At 50.1% G+C, this 17,590-nt stretch overlaps 7 protein-coding genes across 7 annotated transcripts; 4 read left to right on the top strand and 3 right to left on the bottom strand.

Annotated features, from left to right (window-relative positions):
* The first annotated feature begins 195 nt into the window (after positions 1-195).
* Positions 196-1,435, top strand: P168DRAFT_253068 (60S ribosomal protein eL27). Its single transcript, XM_024834364.1, has 4 exons — positions 196-230; positions 312-367; positions 582-918; positions 976-1,435. The coding sequence occupies exons 1-4, from the start codon at positions 224-226 to the stop codon at positions 981-983; spliced, it is 408 nt and encodes a 135-aa protein (XP_024692786.1). The 5' UTR covers positions 196-223; the 3' UTR covers positions 984-1,435.
* On the bottom strand, positions 1,269-2,331 carry P168DRAFT_153894 (uncharacterized protein). Its single transcript, XM_024832811.1, has one exon. It carries the CDS (start codon positions 2,145-2,147, stop codon positions 1,527-1,529), a length of 621 nt encoding a protein of 206 aa, XP_024692787.1. The 5' UTR covers positions 2,148-2,331; the 3' UTR covers positions 1,269-1,526.
* A 2,368-nt stretch (positions 2,332-4,699) lies between these two features.
* P168DRAFT_297111 (MAGE-domain-containing protein) lies at positions 4,700-7,590 on the top strand (the record flags this gene model as incomplete). Its single annotated transcript, XM_024838152.1, has 5 exons — positions 4,700-4,774; positions 4,835-5,290; positions 6,329-6,695; positions 6,758-7,325; positions 7,533-7,590. The coding sequence occupies 5 exons, from the start codon at positions 4,700-4,702 to the stop codon at positions 7,588-7,590; spliced, it is 1,524 nt and encodes a 507-aa protein (XP_024692788.1).
* A 2,256-nt stretch (positions 7,591-9,846) lies between these two features.
* P168DRAFT_304514 (putative alpha-L-rhamnosidase B) lies at positions 9,847-11,982 on the bottom strand (the record flags this gene model as incomplete). The annotated part of the gene is made up of 3 exons (XM_024838852.1): positions 9,847-10,723; positions 10,773-11,044; positions 11,092-11,982. The coding sequence occupies 3 exons, from the start codon at positions 11,980-11,982 to the stop codon at positions 9,847-9,849; spliced, it is 2,040 nt and encodes a 679-aa protein (XP_024692789.1).
* Positions 11,983-12,977: 995 nt separating this feature from the next.
* P168DRAFT_290290 (putative L-serine dehydratase) lies at positions 12,978-14,320 on the top strand. Its single transcript, XM_024837174.1, has 3 exons — positions 12,978-13,173; positions 13,239-13,292; positions 13,343-14,320. The coding sequence occupies exons 1-3, from the start codon at positions 13,088-13,090 to the stop codon at positions 14,310-14,312; spliced, it is 1,110 nt and encodes a 369-aa protein (XP_024692790.1). The 5' UTR covers positions 12,978-13,087; the 3' UTR covers positions 14,313-14,320.
* Positions 14,321-14,878: 558 nt separating this feature from the next.
* Positions 14,879-15,921, bottom strand: P168DRAFT_327182 (ankyrin repeat-containing protein ANK1). The gene is made up of 3 exons (XM_024841212.1): positions 15,591-15,921; positions 15,356-15,533; positions 14,879-15,279 (listed from the first exon to the last, which is right to left on the bottom strand). The coding sequence occupies exons 1-3, from the start codon at positions 15,600-15,602 to the stop codon at positions 14,954-14,956; spliced, it is 516 nt and encodes a 171-aa protein (XP_024692791.1). The 5' UTR covers positions 15,603-15,921; the 3' UTR covers positions 14,879-14,953.
* A 222-nt stretch (positions 15,922-16,143) lies between these two features.
* On the top strand, positions 16,144-17,123 carry P168DRAFT_304517 (DNA-directed RNA polymerase III core subunit RPC11). Its single transcript, XM_024838853.1, has 4 exons — positions 16,144-16,315; positions 16,372-16,581; positions 16,684-16,778; positions 16,858-17,123. The coding sequence occupies exons 1-4, from the start codon at positions 16,303-16,305 to the stop codon at positions 16,891-16,893; spliced, it is 354 nt and encodes a 117-aa protein (XP_024692792.1). The 5' UTR covers positions 16,144-16,302; the 3' UTR covers positions 16,894-17,123.
* The last annotated feature ends 467 nt before the right edge of the window (positions 17,124-17,590 follow it).

A 17,590-nucleotide genomic window follows, 5' to 3' on the forward strand; every position in this document is an offset into this window, starting at 1 on the left:
CACTAAGCCTTTTGGGGAAACTAACCTGGAACGGACTAGTGGCCGGCCTTCGGTAACTCGGCCAATAGACGCTCGGCACACAAATTCAGGTGTGCCCTGAACTCGCTTCCCTTCCCAAGCGAAAAAAAGAAGTCGAGCGCGGAGTCTATCTCTATCGTCACTCGACCGAAGCAAATCGACAACCACCCCATCGACCTTGCTGCCGCTCACCGGGACTTTCACAATGAAGTGTTAGTTGTTCGCCCCGATCTTCCGAATTGATTGATATACTTTTTCTTGCGTTGGGACGCCAGCTGACCGAAATGATACAGTCATGAAAGTGGGCCGTGTGGCCATCATCACCCGTGGCCGTTACGCCGGTAAGAAGGTACGACAAGAATCTATCCCATCCGAGACGGAGAACGATGCACATTGAATTGGAATGAGAGGAGGGGGACACCGGATCGATCCAGCGATTTCGACATGGAAAGAAGAAATGGGCTGGAACGGAATAAGAGCGGGGATCTACGAATGGAAATGGAATGGCACAATTTGCTTGCAGGATGTGATGCTGACGAGGGTCTTTTTTTCGCGATCTACAGGTCGTCATTGTCCAGCCTAACGAGACTGGCTCCAAGGCGCACCCGTTCCCCTACGCCATCGTTGCCGGTATCGAGCGCTACCCCGGCAAGGTCACCCGCCGCATGGGTAAGAAGATGGTCGAGAAGCGCAGCCGCATCAAGCCTTTCATCAAGGTCGTCAACTTCAACCACCTGATGCCCACCCGTTACACGCTCGAGCTTGAGGGTCTCAAGGGTGCCGTCTCCACCGACACCTTCAAGGAGGTCTCCCAGCGTGAGGAGTCCAAGAAGACCATCAAGAAGGCTCTGGAGGACCGCTACACCAGCGGCAAGAACCGCTGGTTCTTCACTCCTCTGCGTATGTTATCCACATTTTGTGTTTTGTTCTGGTCGCGCAAGTGCTGACTAGACACAGGTTTCTAAACGGGTTATTTTGGGGCGTTTTGTCATTTGAGCGCGCAAGGTCTTAGATGAGGCAAAAGGGCAAAAAAACGCATCGAGCACACTCGGTTCACGAGCACGGGATTGAGATGACGAATACCAATGCTGGAGGAAAGAAGCGGGGGTGTATCGATGTACAAGTCCAGGACTGGGCCAGTTCTTAGATGAAGGAGGCCACTCAGATCTGGCGTCCTTTTGAAACGAATGGAAAATATGAACAAATTCAAATTCCCTTTTTTTGTCTGAGCCACAACTTGAATCTTTGGATCTGTCGTGTTGACCTAGTTTGCTTGCTTGCTATTAACCTAGTTCTGGATTGCCGATCATATCGTGTTGCGCATACGACCTTGGATATAGTACGGAAGTCTGCCTTAATGAAGCTTGACCGATCCTTCCGAGCCTCTCCCGTGGGGTGTCATCGTACAGACACTATCATCCCACGCTTCGATTAGATGTCTCTGGCAGGTAGTCTTCGCTCTCGGCCGCCCGCACAAAAGTACAGACCTCCGCATCCCCAGATCCAACTCAACTCGGTTCGCAAACCAGGAGAAGGGCGCTGGGGAGCGGAAGAACCACGAAGAATCCACACGTGCCGACGACCCAGAATGTGTCCTCGTCCATTCGCATAGTCTGTCCCAACCACAAGCACGCCGTAAGAACCAAGACCAAGCCACCCATGCACGCAAAACGGACACCAACTGAGGCACAGACGATCCCTAATGGGCTTGCATGTGCCTCATGGCCCCAGTAAATACTAAAATACTCAATCTCCACAGAGCCCCCAGCAAAAGCACGGAAGCAAAGAGAGGGGAAGTCTAAGAGCGGGCCACCGCGCGTATTGTAGATCAACGACCCTAGACCACAAGGCTCACTATCATTATGCCTATGGATACTAGTTGTCGCAGCTACAGCTAGTTTAGTAGAAGACCTAGCCCAGTTGGTTAGGAGTTTAGTCGCCGGTATCCTGGGGGCTAACCAATGTACCGTGGACGCCAGAGCAACGCAGCGCACTGTTCTCTCCGTCTCGGGGGTTGTGATTGACTCCAGTCGGATAATTCCTCGGTGTCGGCGCATGTATGCACATTCTATTCTAGTCCTGTCTGAGGTCGGCGCCCAGGTTAGTCGGCTGGTCGTTAGCGCCCACATGGTAGGATGAGGGTATCATAATTTTCCGTTTCTATTTTCGTTTTACTTGACTTTTTCCTGGTTTGTGAATGCTTTTGGTTTTTTTATGCTTTGTCCTCGATATGTATCCAATATCGTTTTGGCTGCACAATTTTGGATTTCTTTTTCTTCCGGTATATATTAATTCAGCCGGGTTCGATAGTGCAGGAAAGGCGTGATGAAACGGTCTATCCTAAACCACGCCACATTATCTGATAGAACGTAGGAAAGGTAGGCTTAGGCTACAGCGGATAGACCACACTACGACCGGATATTCAACCTTGTCCGCCTTCCGATCTAGTGGGTTACGACGCGGAGGGGCAGAGAGTACATCCCAAAAGTACGCTTCATGTGGGTAGTCCCCATACGGGGGCAGGGAAGAACCGCAGTCAACCCCATTTCTATCTCCACAGACCCCAGTCTCCGGAGAGTGTGGAAACGAGCGTGTCTGTGTCTTGTCTCCTCTGGAGTATGGAGTATGGAGCCTGGAGCCTGGAGTGTGCACTGTACAGCGTACGGCTGGGGCCTTCGACCGATCGTTAGCCAGGACGCTCAGGCCAACCGGTGGATCAAGTCAGAATAGCATCACGGCAAGTGGAGCAAGCAACGAGGATGTAGACAAGAAAGGGATCTATTGCGAGGTTGTTGTAGTCTCAGAGTCTCACAGGCCCATCCTGGCAGGACGAGGCCCAGGCGCAACAACGGTGCTGATCGTACTCCGGCCGATCAATGGAAAAAAGCTACCTTACTTAAGCCCTGCCCGGAAGAACAAGTAGGTCTCCGTCTGGCAAAATCAACGGTAGCTGTCCGCCGATAAGACCAATTTCATCGAGTCGGTCTATCAATTTCGTCGGCAAACGTGGAACCGAGATCAATCCTGTGCAAGACGATTGGGGAAGATTCTCGGGGGGGAGATAGGCGGCTACTAGCATGGCAGGATTAGTCTGCTACTACCCAGTAGTTGGTAGCACATGCCTTGGTATGATTGTTTCGTGATAGTAGGTAGATATGTACAATGGGTAGCTTCCGATGATCCGTAAAGTAAAGAATCGATCTATCTGTCTATCTATCCAGAGAAACGCTAGACTAGTCGGACCCGCAATCACATGCTGTCAGCTGTTAGGACTGCCTCAGGCAGGGCCAGTCCGTCCGTCAACCGTTCCAGACGATGCATTAGTTTGCCCATCCCTCCTCGTCCAATCTTCCAATCCCTCCTCGTCCAATCTTCCAATCCCTCCACCATCTTCCCACCTCTTTCTCCTGCTCCTGTCGACTTTTGCCACAGACACATGATAACACAATCGTCTTGCCACATGAGAAAAAAAAAAGGCTTCAATATATTGTATTAGCGGTGCAATTTTCACGTCCAATGATATCTATTTTTTTCCGTTCCTTCTTTCGATCCTTCTGGATGATGCCATGGCTAGGTCATCCGAAAGCCACCCGGAGGCAAAGGCACTAACAGATACTAATAAAGGATACTCATTCGTAACTCAAAGCTACTCGGGACTATCGCTAGTGAGTTTCCCGTCCAACGGGTCTAGATGGACAGTCGCTGCAGGGAGGACTGAACATCGCATCATCACTTCCTTGGCCACACCACGACGGGTTTGCTTCCCCTGTCGAATTAGATGCAGATTCTCGGGCGGAGGAGGAACGGATTACCGGGATCTATTCTCCCTCTTTATGCTCAACTCGTGTTCCAGGCCCAGGATGGCAGGAATATCAGATACGATGAGGGTAGAGGCCGAGATCAAGAGGCAATTATTCTTCTGACATGCCGACTGATTTGCTCCATGTTGTATCTATTATCTAATGATCCATCTGTGGGCGGAATATCTAACAACATCCATCAACTAGTCCTACCCTAGTATGTCTCGTTCTTTGTCCAACGGGGCGCATGGGTTTGCTGCTGCTTCGGGCAGTGGGTCCGCTTTCACATGTCAACCAAACCAAGTACTATCAGACACAGCTGCAAGCTCAGGTAGCTTCAATTGGGCCAAATGGTGAGGTTACTCCTCGTACCTTACGAGAGAAAAAAATCAAATGAAAAAAAAAAGGAGGGAAAAAATATTCAAATTTTTTAAAATTAAACGAAAAGAAAAAAGTTCTTAAGGAAAGCCTGAATCTCTGATAAACCTCAAGCGTGGCGTATTTATTTAGCAACTTGAACCAACTCTGCTTGTTTGACTTTCCGGATTTCCTGGAATTCCTCCACACTAGTTGATTGACTGACAGTATTCTTATCAGCCACTGCAGAGATACGGTGCGTCCCTCATTCTTTTATTCGTGCATTTTCTGCTCTTCTACCCCTCTCGCTTTTTCTTCATATCCCTTCCATGCCGCTGACCTTTTTAGGGCATTCTATTTCATCCCAGAGCTTCTCTCCATACTACCTTCCCTGCACAAACATACCTTGAGACCAAAGGTACTTATACATCCAACTGGTAGGTGTCTATCTACCACTCTTCCCAAATTTTGTATGTGCCTAGGTCCGGACATTAACACCAGATAGTTTAAACATATACAGACAAATGCCTCACGCAGAACAAAACACCATGACGACAAATAGCATCAACGGCGGGAAGGCGCAATCCCACTTCATCACCGTGAGTCTTACCCCTCCATGCCGTCTGCTTCTACTACCTACTAACACAGCGGTCTTGTAGCACTTGACCTCGTATCCCATTGTCTCCGACACGATCGCAGTCGTCAGGACCAACAAGTACGGCGCAAAGTCGTTGACCTACGTCGACGAGGGCTACAGCCGCTTTGCGAAGCCCGTCCTCCCCTACCTCTCCGTCCCATACAGCTACGTCGCTCCGTACCTCTCGCGCGCCGATGCTCTAGGTGAGCAGGGTCTGGTCAAGATCGACGGCCGCTTCCCGATCCTGAAGGAGGACACCGATAAGATCCGGGGAACTGTCTTCTATCCGGTGGAATATGTGTCCGATGTGAGATCTCACATCACCGACACCTACAACACCGAGTACAACAAGTGTGGTGGCAATGGACTGGGTGCCCGCGGCAAGGCCGTTATCACCACGGGCCTTCTCCTTACATCGGGGACACTGAATTATGTGAGCCATTGGCTGCGTGAGAGAACCGTGCAGGCCAAAGATGCGGTCGAGGAGAACTCCAACTAGGTGTTCTGCTGGCACCACGGGTGGTTGATTCTTTTTTCCCTTCTACTTCCTTTTTTCTCTTATTCCCTCTCTGCCCTCTTTTTTTAGTTCTTATATTATTACCCTTCCCCCATTCTTCTTTGAGTGCGATTATGCCCGGCTGGTTTTGAGTCCGTCTAGTGATTTTGTTTCGAGGAAGGAGGGTGTTTATCAGTGTTGTACTGTTAGCTTGCATCGGATACACAAAGGTGTTGTCATTTCACATTTCTACTCGGGAGTAACTCGTCAATACCGTAGCGAATAAGCAATATTTCCTTAGCAAAAGTTCCAGAAACCAAATCGTCAGGTCCCTCGACATCCCACTCTCACAACTACAACACGACCCAATCAGAATTCCTCGATGCGACCACATCCAGCACAGCACAGCACAGCATCAGCCCACCGCGCCTATGATGGAGACAAAATGCGAAGATAGCCCGACAGCCAAGAATAATCAGATCATTATAGACTCCACTGACATGATATGATATGATATGATTCCCACAGTCAATATCAATCGAATGATCTTCACCCGCCCTTGCATGTGATAAAGTCCCTGCTAATTAATCCCAATGCGGTAATCATTGATGGGCGAGGGGATTACCCAATCATCGCGGACCCACAATGCGCCCGCGTGTCTGGCGCGTCCTTCCATATCAGATACTACAATCAATCTATCCATCTATCGTCCGCTTTGTGTCTGCGAGACAAAGAAATCTGACATGACCTGTGAACTCCCCGCCAACCTCTTGCCTACTTAACAATTGCGATCAATCTCGAGACTACACATACCCATCATCGCATAAATCACAGTCAAACCAACCCAACCAGTCTACAATAATCGCAACGACAACATGCCTCTCGTCCGCAAACGCCGCGCGGTAGGACTATCTCCTCTTCTCTCCTCCCCCCCAACCAATCCCATTAAATCACTAACTAACCAAAACCTCAACAGGTCCCTGACTCCTCCCCCGACTCCTCCGGAGCAGAAAACGACAGCGGCAACTCCTACGCCTCCCCAGCAGCAGCAGCAGCAGCAGCAGCAGCAGCAGCAGCATCAGCGCCCGCCCCCGCCAACGCAGACGCAACGCCAGCCCCTCCGACTCAGAAGGCTCCTACAATGGCCCCAGCGCCCCCAGCAGCGTCGACGTTATGGTCAAAAAGCTCGTCCGCCTCGCCCTGTCCAGCGAGTACGCGCGTCTGCCCATCCGCCGCACGGATATAAGCGCCAAGGTGCTGGGCGAGCAGGGGACGCGCCAGTTTAAGCAGGTCTTTGAGAGCGCGCAGCAGGAGCTGAGGAGGCGGTTTGGAATGGAGATGGTGGAGTTGCCTGGGAGGGAGAAGGTTACTCTTACGCAGAGGCGGGGTGAGTCCTTTCTTTTTCTTGGTTGTTATGGGGGAAGTTGTACTGATGGGATGTCTTTATAGCCGCGCAGAAGGTCGAACGACCGTCTGGCAACTCGAACAAATCCTGGATTTTGACGAGTACGCTGCCGTCTGAGTACCGCAAAGCGGAGATTTTGACCCCCGCGCGAGCGCCCCTCGAGAGCACGTACACGGGGATATACACGTTCCTGGTAGCCATCATCTTGTTAAACGGCGGGTCGCTACCAGAGCAGAAGCTCGATCGCTACCTCAGCCGAATGAACGCCGATACATACACGCCCGTCGACCGGACAGACCGTCTTCTGCAGCGGCTTTGCAAGGAAGGATACCTTGTGCGGACGCGGGAGATGGACGGCGGAGAGGAGATCATCGAGTACATGCTTGGGCCGCGGGGGAAGATCGAGGTTGGCGCTGGGGGCGTTGCGGGGCTGGTGAGGGAGGTTTACGGGCAACAGGGGGCGGTGGATGGTGGAGATGAGGGGATGACGGTGGGTGAGAGAATTGCTAATGAGGATTTTGAGGCCCGGTTGGGGAGTAGTTTGGGGATTAAGAGGGCTGCGAAGACGCAGGCGGAGAATGGAGCGGGTGTGGGGAGTAGTGGTGGGGGGAGGTCGGCGGCGCGGGGGGAGGATTCTGATGAGGAGTCTGGGCAGGGTGGATATGGGGGGGGAGAGGAGGAAGATGATGATGAAAGTGATTGAGCTTGTGTTGGAGGTTGTCTGGTGAGTTTTGGTTCTATGATACCCGTGTCAAATGTTATGGTCTGGTCTATTGGCAGAATGATACTACAAGTTATGTTATTCAATCCCGGTGATAGATTGGCTGATGCAGAGGGAGAAGAGCTTGGAATTCACGGGACAGCTAGATGCTGCTAGAGGAACATGAAGAAGAAGTAATCAATGGGCCCATGCTACTAATCCTACTGAATCTTCTCTCAGATACTGGTATGTTTGCTCTACTCAAAGCATGGTTTTCCTAGCTAACTGCAGAATAGTACGCACTTCTGTTTGTTTTTATGAAAGACTCAGCAATGACAACCTTCAACATCAAAGCAGCACTCGTTCTTTGTCAACGTCTGTCTACTCATCACATAAGTGAGGTTCACATTTCCCCCCACTATATAAGATGCATCAACTCCCTTGATAAATCCAGAAACTAACAATAATTATAATTATAACCATATATAGCCCACCAGTCCACACCAAACTCTCACTTCATATAATGAACACCCCAAATCACCAAGTGAAGATATACACCACAGACCTCTCATATCTCAATCAGATTATATAAAAAGCATCCTCTCACAGCTTCTCTTTCTTCTTATCACTCATGGTACATCTCTTCACTGATGATATGAGCACATGATACCTATATCAGCCACACTAACCTCTTCACTAGGTATCAAACATCATGATTGATAGAACACGTCATCAGTTGTAATGAATAGCACCAGCTTTATTCACTGTAGATTTTGAAGATGATCATATTCAGATCCTCTAGAATGTGGTGGAGAGTTTCTGCCTACTGGCCTATATAAGGGCTCGATGTTCCCTTCGAGGTTCTCTTTCTCACATACTCGAACATATCTCCAAACATCTTCATCCACTGCAACTTATCTACCAAAGACACAAAGCTATCAATTTCAAGCTAAACCACAAACATGTCGGTAAGTTCTCCCAACCACATCTACTCCCACCTACTACCCACCCACTGGATGGACAGACAAAGGACGAAGAGATGAAACTATCCTACAAGCATCTACAACTTTTTTCAAACTAACCCATCATATATAGGACACCAGTTCCGTTTCCGATGTCCTCGACATCCAAAACACCGATGCTCTCTGGGACGTCGAAAGCTCCATCTCCTCTCCATCCACTGTATCATCCTTCGAGATTCTTTCAGAATCCGACGATGACAGCATCATCGAATACTACGGTGATGATGAAGACGATAATCCAATCGTCAGCATCGACGTCCTAGAGGGCATCGACCCCATAACTGGACAGGTCACAGTCCAAACTGCAGTCGTCTACTCCCACGAAGTAACTCGTGAGGAGGCCCTCGATCTCGTCGAAGAGATCACAATCCGTGCTGAACTTCAGCATGGAGGGTGGCTGGCCCTGCCCAGCGATCTGGTGATGACTCTCGCTGGGGAGAAGCCCGTTTGCAGTGGCCCTGCGCGTTTGGTCCGTGGGGCCATTCGCGGGTGGTGATGGCCGGTTTTGGTTCTTTGTTTCTTTCTTGTTGGTTTTTTGTTTTCATTCTTGTTTTGATTCTTTTTTTTTTTTTCTTTTTGGGCTTGGTCTTGGTTAGGCCCGCCCTGATAGGTTCTGTATGTTGTGCCATTCGTGGCTGGTGGTGGTTTTTTTACATATCCTTTGTTTCGTTACTTTATCTTCGCCTACTTCTTGTTCTTCCGGTTTGATCTTGTCAGACTTGGACTTGGGAGAGTTGTATGACGGGCCATACATATGGTTATGGTCTTGTTTTTATCCCTTTGCTTATCTTCTTCTTCTTTCTTTTCTTCGGGACAGCTCCGTTTGGGCTTGGTTCTGATAGGTTCTGTATGTTGTACCATGCGCGCATGGTAATGATGGCAGACACGGTGAAGTTGGGGTCCAAATTGTTGGATGGAATATCCATGATGGATTGGATGTGCGGAATACATACATATTCACATATTCCTTGGATGGCTGCGAAGAGCAGGAAAGGTGAAGGATGGGTCAAATGACATAGCCTCTGCTATTTCAGATCCGACGGCCGTTGGGATGGATGGACAGTCTGTACATGTCATGTTCATGTTGGATCTAAAAGACACACTATTTTTGCTGGAGAGAAGAGAGAAGGGTGTTGTCTATGGCAGGTGTTGTGTACCTATTTTATGGACTCGGGGTGTATTGTGGGGAAGTGAGAGACATGTAATAGGCCAACATGTCAGCTAACTTGCTGTGTCTGTGCCATGTGGATTGTCATGTTGGCTCTTCAAGTTTTTGCAACTATTCGCTACTTCTTCAGTGTCATCTATATCATTAATATCATACCATGGCATTGGTCGTCTCCCAAATTAACTACACATTCGCTACATTGTAAAGGAACCACAAAAAAAGTAAAGAAAAGACAGAAACAATTCACCCCCTAACAACAACCTCATGCCCTCCCCCACCACTAACAACAACAGTAGCCGTCCCCGCCCACTCATCCCACCAAACGCCCCTCAAGATATCATTCCCATCAATCCGAATCGACGGTCTCCGGTCTTCCCTCACAAACGGCAGCGTCAGATTCCCCCTCGTTCCGCTCGGCACCGCGAACGCCAGATCGTACCCGTCAGCGCGCGTCTCCCACGAAACCCAGTACTTCCCTAGCGGGGTGGTGAAGCCGCCTTCTGCGCGGTGGAGATCCCCGAATTGGGGCGCGATTTTCCAGGTGAGGCCTATTGGGGAGGTTATGGATAAGCCGAGGGTGTATTTTGTTAGGGTGTGTGTAAGGGATGTGGGTTGGTTGGGTGGGTGGGGTGTGTTGGGGGAGGAGTCTTTGTGTTTGGATGGGTTGTTTTGCGGGTTGGTCGAGAGAGGGATGCTCGTTTGGTTGGGGGGTTGGAGGTACCAGGCACAGCTGCGGCGGATGAGGTCTAGGGCTCGTGCGGGCTGGCCGGCTGCAAAGTGGGCTTGGATTTCGAAGGTGGAGGTGAAGGGGGAGAGGGTTCCGCTGGGTTTTGGGGTGACGGCGCCGATTGGGGTCCGGTTTTTGGTCAGGTTCTCTGAGATTCGGGAGGAGCGGGCTGGGTTGGCGAGCCTGTAGATGAGGGCTAAGCTGTTTACGCGTTGGGGGTATAGGGTTGTGTCTGTGGTGTTGACTTTGAAGGCGCCGTAGTCGTCATCCCAGTAGTGCGTGTTGATGGCTTGTTTTAGGTCCTCTGCTTGCTTGCTCCATTTGTCTGAGATGGTTAGACTGTTCGGTGTCCAGGTAGCGAGTTGCGCTCCTGTTTCCAGGGCGTGATACAGACTGTGATCGTTGGTTAGATATGCGATTTTCGCGCGTTGGGAACACTTACATCATCTGTGTCTCTAGGTTGTTCGACACTTGCTGTAATTTGTCCTGATTACATGTGTCTGTAAGGTGTAGCAGACCACGTGTGCTGTCTACTTTCCGGTAGATGTAGCTCATAGCACTCTTGTATCCTTCCCAATTTCGTTCGAGAAAGTCAGTGTCGTTGCTATAGAGGACATAGTAAAATGTCCCAATCATAGACCACAAATGGTAAATGTCAAGACCCTTCAGGTTGAACTGTCCCCTTGGTTCATCGAAAGCTCCTGTCGAATTACTCTACACGTTGTTAGATAACCCCCAAAAGTCCAAGAGAGGTGGCATACCTGTGTGTTGTATACTTTCTGCAATGCGCTCTTGGTACTCTCCAAGTCGCCGGTACTAACAAATGACGACAAGACACTTATTCCCATGTCGCCTGGCCATACCTCATAATCTTCCTTGATCTCATCCACGAACACCGTATCATCAGATCCTATCGGTTCATTGGTTACCGTCCCAGCCGTCACCATAGAACTCTGGCGTACAGCGGGGGCCGGCATATCATCAACCTGCAGCGCATAAGCGCCACTGTACCAGACACGGTTAAGCATTTCATCATCAGAGAAGAAATACCCCTGGTAAGCCCTGAGATTCGACCATGTCGGCTGAAACGCAATCTCCAAGCTCACCCCGTCTATACTGACATCCGTCGGACCATCAGCTTGCAGAAATACGACCATATATCGGAATCCCGCACGCATGTCCTTATCGGGCACAGAATAGCTTCCCTCTCCGGCTTCGGTAAAATTCGCATACAGCGCCCTGTCAAGAGATCCCGGGGCATCGTCAGATGTATCTGACCTCTCCCGGATCCAGCTGTTCGCCTCAGGGAAGGCCAGCCCTAAAGCCCCGCTGCTTGTTGATGTATAGTTGAGGGTGATGACACCGCCGACTTCGATGCCGAAGTCAAATACTACCGCTGACCCATTGCCTTGAAGTGTATATGGTATGGATCTCGTATAGTCCTCTGACGAGTTCGCCCCCGATAGGGTAAACACTCCCATGGACTCCACAGTCCGAGAAGCCGGCGCATAGATGTACTTGTCCCACGGTCCCGGGAAGGCGCTATCTTCCGGACCCGAGCACGTCGTCTCCCTCCAGCACTTCTGCGCCAGCGAAGCTGGGGCCAAAATGACAAGACACCAGACATAATGAAGCCACATACTGGATGCCATAGTATTCCGAGGAGACCTGATTTAGCCTACACTCGACAACGCCATCCCCGAGGCGCCCATGGCTAATATACCATCTACGCGACTAGCGCGAACTCACCCACCAGCGGGTCTATCTGCCGTAATCACCAACCAAAGAGGGGTGTTTCCTCGCTACCGGATGGTTCGGGGTTGCTGTGCAAGAATCACTTGCCTGCCGGGCGAACTGCCCCGTCACCCAGCGCCGTTTGAGGTGTTGGTGCGGCGCGGGGCCCACTTGATGTGAGACTAGCATGGTCGAACCTCTTCACAATTTCACACCGGCAATGCCAAGGATTTTTGTCCTCCGCACCGGTGCTGGTATTCGGCAGAAGTTGGCAGTTTGTCAAGGTTGCAGTTGGCGTGCAACTCGTGCCAGCATCTATAGAAGTTCGAGAATGCGGGTCGTTCCGATGCGGAGCTGGAATCCATATTTGCAGGGCATGATTGGCGGATCTCATCCAAGAACTTGGTAGGTATTTAGAGCGTCCATACTGGGTAGTGATAGACGTGGGTTTTGTTTGAGGCTGCTCACTGTGAGAACTGGACTACAAGCGATGAAGCTTCTAGCTGTCTTTTCTTGGATTTTAGGTGTTCAAGCGCAGATAGAGTTTTGTATATGATTTTTTTTTTTTTTTTTCATTCTTATGATATGGCCCAAAGCCATGGGCCAGGCGACTGTCTCAACGTCGTGTGTGCCAATAGTCGACCGAAACGAGTCTCGGTACGCCGCCGAATGTGGGGTTTATGGTACTCGACCTTCAAGGTTGGCATCATAGTCAATTTGACGGATGTAAATTAGTGAACTTTAGTATATCTATACCAATCAAAAACCAAAACCAAAGATACACTGATATTAGAGGTAGTGTGATTAGAAAGAGTGAGTAGGAGAACCTTCCATGTCATCGACAGGGCGCGTTCGAACTAAATCATGTCGAAGCGGATAACTCTCCCTCATTCATTCTCCACATCCACCATACCACTCACTCACTCTACGAGCCTGACTTTACAATCTTCGCATTTATATATACTCAACTAATAGTTATATCTTCAATCAGCATCCTTTTTCATATTCACCATTTATCTCAATATGGGCCAGTCCAGCCATACTTTAAAAAAACCATGGATCGAGACCCCACTGATCGAATCAGCGGCTCTCTCCAAAGTCGCAGGATGGTATATACCTATACAAGCCCAACCCATCCAACAACCTCCCTAAGCTAAACACTAACAATCCACAGTAGAGTCTTCCTCAAACTCGAACTCCTACAACCCTCAGGATCATTCAAATCGAGGTACGTAACCCTCACCCAAGAAAGGGACGCATGTATCTCACCCATCAAAGAGGCATCGGAAACCTCATCCGCACCGCCCTCCTAGACCCAACAAACAAAGACAAGGATCTCCACTTCTACAGTTCCTCAGGCGGAAACGCAGGACTAGCTGCCATCGTCGCAACCCGCGACCTAGGCTGCCCGTGTACAGTCGTCGTCCCGCACAGCACGACGCCGCTCATGATTAGCAAGTTGCGCGCTGCGGGCGCTGCGGGCGCTACGGAAGTTGTTCAACATGGAGCTAATTGGCTCGAAGCGGACACTTTCCTGCGTCAAAGCTATATTGATAACGAGAGCTGCGATGGCCGTGCAGACTCGGAGCGGAACCAGAAAAACATCTACGTCCCCCCGTTCGATCACCCCGATATCTGGACGGGCGCGGGGACGATGGTATCTGAAATAGCGGCGCAGTTGCCGCCGAGAGATGATGAGTCTGCGGGCGCCTTCCCGGCTGATGCAATCATCTGCAGTGTTGGAGGAGGGGGCCTCTTCAACGGCATCGTCGAGGGGCTAAACACGTACCTGCATTCTCGGGCCGGCTCCCAGATACCTGTGAAACCCGTCCGCGTGGTAGCTGCCGAGACGCAGGGCGCCGACTCCCTTGCGTACTCGCTGCGGGCGGGGAGTTTACAGTCGCTGCAGGCGATCACGTCGCAGGCGACTTCATTAGGGGCTGTTTGTGTTGCGCCCAAGGTACTGGAGAGTGCGCTGTCTCCGCCGGCGGGGGTTGAGGTTGTTAGCTTTGTGGGGTCGGATGGGGATGCTGCAAGGGGGGTTGTTCGATTGGCTGATGAGATGCGGTTGCAGGTTGAGTTGGCTTGTGGGATCAGTGTTGAGGCTGCGGTGGCGGAGAAGTTGAAGACGAGTGTGCCGGGTTTGGGGCCGGATGGTCGGGTGGTGGTTGTTGTTTGTGGTGGGAGTAACGTTACGGCGGAGATGATTGCGGAGTATCGTCTACGACTTCAGGGTGGATGGGATTAGGTTGTTGGACTACTTACTGGACTGGATAGTATAAAGTTGGAGCAGTCTGCATTGGAAACCCGTCCATATACAAGTGCACTCAATCGTAGCTCAGCTTGGCCATCGGCCATACACAATGAAGACCAAACCTACCCAAATCCAACAGGATCTATACTACCTAGAGAAAGCAGGTAGTCTACATTTCAACAAGTTATCTCGTCCTTTCCATATACCAATATAGTGGCGAATCATTTACGTTCCTCGTACGGAATGCTGATACACTTCTGCCATTAGTTGCTTCATGATTGCGCCTCCGTCGCACAGAAGTATGCCAGTTTCCGAGGTTGCACCGTCACTAGCGAATATGAAGCCTGTGTTTGTTCGCGTGCAGTGGTGGCGATTACGGGTTTCAAATGTGTTTTATTGTCGTTGGTTTTCTGAGTAACTAACTACTCATGTGGCTGTGCCAACATTTATCAATAGCCCTATACCACGATGAACAACAGCCATATACTATAAGCTACCATAAACCGAAAACACCTCCAAATCAACAAATCTATTGAACAAGATATGCAATAACAGTTGAACCTATTTATCATAAAGTCGTACATCTATAGGATGAAGCAAAAAACAACCCCCTAGCCCCGTCTGTGAGCCCGCCCTTACTCGCTATCGCTGGCGCTGTCATGCATAGAACCATTGTCCGCCGTATCCCTGAGCCCCTCGGCAAGGATGTATTCCGCCTGCTGCAGCGTGGACCTAATCTCCTGGTTGTTGAAGACGAGGTCGGCAGGCTTCTGGCCGTGCTTGTTGCGCACGCGCGGGTCGCAGCCGGCCTCGCACATCATCTTGATCATCTCCAGCCCGAGCTCGGCGTCCTTGTCGTTGGCGTAGCGGACGGCGACGTGGAGGGGGGTGTCCTCGTCGAGGCGGGTGACGGGGTCGCATTCGAAGTATTGGATGTCGAAGAGGGCGTCCATTGTGTCGACTGGTGTAAGAAAGGAGGGGGTTAGCGCTTGGAATGAGAGGTGAGAATGGGGAGGATGGGATTATGCTGGACTTACAGCTGCCGTACGTAGCGCAGATGTGTAAGGCGTGGTTCCCTAAGGGGTCGGTCACGCCGTTGAAGAACTCCGCGACTTGTTCGTTGGATTTCCCTTCTAACCCCTCCATGACTTGCTCGAGGAGGTGTGGCTGGTCTCGTCGGCATGCTTCGACCACCAATTCCCGCGGAGTTGCGCCCTGTGTTGTCAGCACTCGTACCCCGCCTGGTCAGGGTATAGATCGCGCGTCACTCACATCGTCGGACATGGTTGTCTAGATTGTTTATTGCAGAGTAAATGAGTATTCAAATGTAGTGGATCGCTTGTGACTATCGGTTAGGCGTCAGATAATGGTAGCGATGTTGCAGGAAGTCCAAGCTAAAGGAGCATACAGCGCGATCAGGAGGCGCTCTTTATGACGGGGACGGGGACGGGGACGAACTCCTGAAGTAGATATAGGATAAGCAAAAGCCGATGTGGGAATAGGTTATTGACAAAGTATACAGTTTCCTCACGGACGACACTTCCAACCCACTCTCAAGAACCAGAATGACTTACAGGGGATAACGCTGTTCTATCGATAGTAGTCGGAATGTCGGATCTAAACGCTGAATGGCCTTCCCCACCTGACAGGCCAGGCATGCAGATGGCCTTCGGATTATCGATTGACCGGCCCGTTTTAGTGCCCCGCTAAGCCATCCATCTGCCGGGCGGTAAGACAGGCGGTGAGATATATTTCCCCTCCAAACGGACAATCGGTATTTTAGTATTGCATGCAGCTTGATAAGAGCTAATCCTGCGGGTGACTTGGCGGATAAAGAACGCAAAAGCCCTTGCTGCGGAGTGACAGCGACAGCAGCAGTTGATTGAAGCTTGATGGAATACCTATGGCCAACTTTACTGACTGACTGATTGACTGACTGATTGACACCTTCGATTACAACAAGCTAGCTAAAGCAAGATTCAAAATGCCGTTGACCTGTTAGTCCTTCCATACGAACCTCGCCATTGCTATCGCTAACTGTGTCATTGTCTAGTCTGCCCCAATTGCAGCAATGCCCTCACGATCTCGCGCGCAGATCCGACAACGAGACATCCCCTCGGCGTCAACCGGTTCGAGTGTCGCACCTGTCCCTACCAGTACATCCTCGACCAGAGTTTCTTCGAGAAGACGCCCATGAAGCAAAAGGAAGTGGAAGATGTCTTTGGCGGCAAGGAGGAGTTTGCCAACGCCGACAGCGTGGCCAGTCAGTACCCCCCTCGTGTTGACCCTACATGGTGTTATGGAATATAATCAGAGCTGGAATGATTGGATGGCGAGTGCTGACCACCCCTGTTCTGCTCTACAGCTCAATGTCCGTCGGAAAACTGCAATGGCGACCGTGCATACTTCTTCCAGCTGCAGATTCGAAGTGCGGACGAACCGATGACTACATTTTTGAAGGTGGGTGCTTTTTATGCTTGTTTTGTCGATGCTTGTTGTCGAAGATGCATTACATTGGGCATTACTGACCTGTTGATAGTGTACCACGTGCGGTGCCAGATGGAGAGAAAACTAGACCTTTCCTTTCTTTTCTTTTTCTTTTCTTTACTCTATTGATTTTTCTCATATATTGTTTTGTTGCCTGGGTGCCTTCCGTTGATGACTTTGTCATCAGATACCCAGTGATCGGCATGATATCCGAGTACTGTACAGGCGAACGGTGAAGGATTAGGGAAGACGGAGTTATCTATATTGATATGTGCTTTAGATTTGTGCTTTGAGATTTATATGTAGCTTGCTACCAAGATACCCTTTTGATTTGATTCAAATCATAATGACCATTGTGCACGTAATGGTGAGGATAGGATAACCAGATCCTTCCAAGAAAATTGAAATTTAAAAAAGTAACCAATGTATGGAAATTCCCAAAAAGGATGTTAAATTTTTCAATTGTAAAAAGCAGAATTTGTTTGGCCCTGCCGCAGTGGTTCTGTGAGCGGCGACAATCATCAGATTTGGATTGGGTGAAACCATGGTAGCTTCCTGGCTGCCGCTAGACACGAGTCCATAGTAGATTTTTCCTCCTTGGAGATTTATTCTTTTTTTCCTATCATTTATTTTTCTTCTTTTTCCCTCCTTCTTTCTTTCTTTTTTCACTTTTTTTTTTTTTTGCCTCAAATCAAGCATCGGGGAACAGATTGGGAAGAACACACGACTAAAAGGGAGTCCGAACCGAATGAATCAAGAAAGAGGGGCACATGCATCCTCCATCG

The sequence above is a fragment of the Aspergillus campestris genome (assembly GCF_002847485.1).
Source record: "Aspergillus campestris IBT 28561 chromosome Unknown P168scaffold_6, whole genome shotgun sequence".
Classification (NCBI taxonomy): Eukaryota; Fungi; Ascomycota; class Eurotiomycetes; order Eurotiales; family Aspergillaceae; genus Aspergillus; species Aspergillus campestris.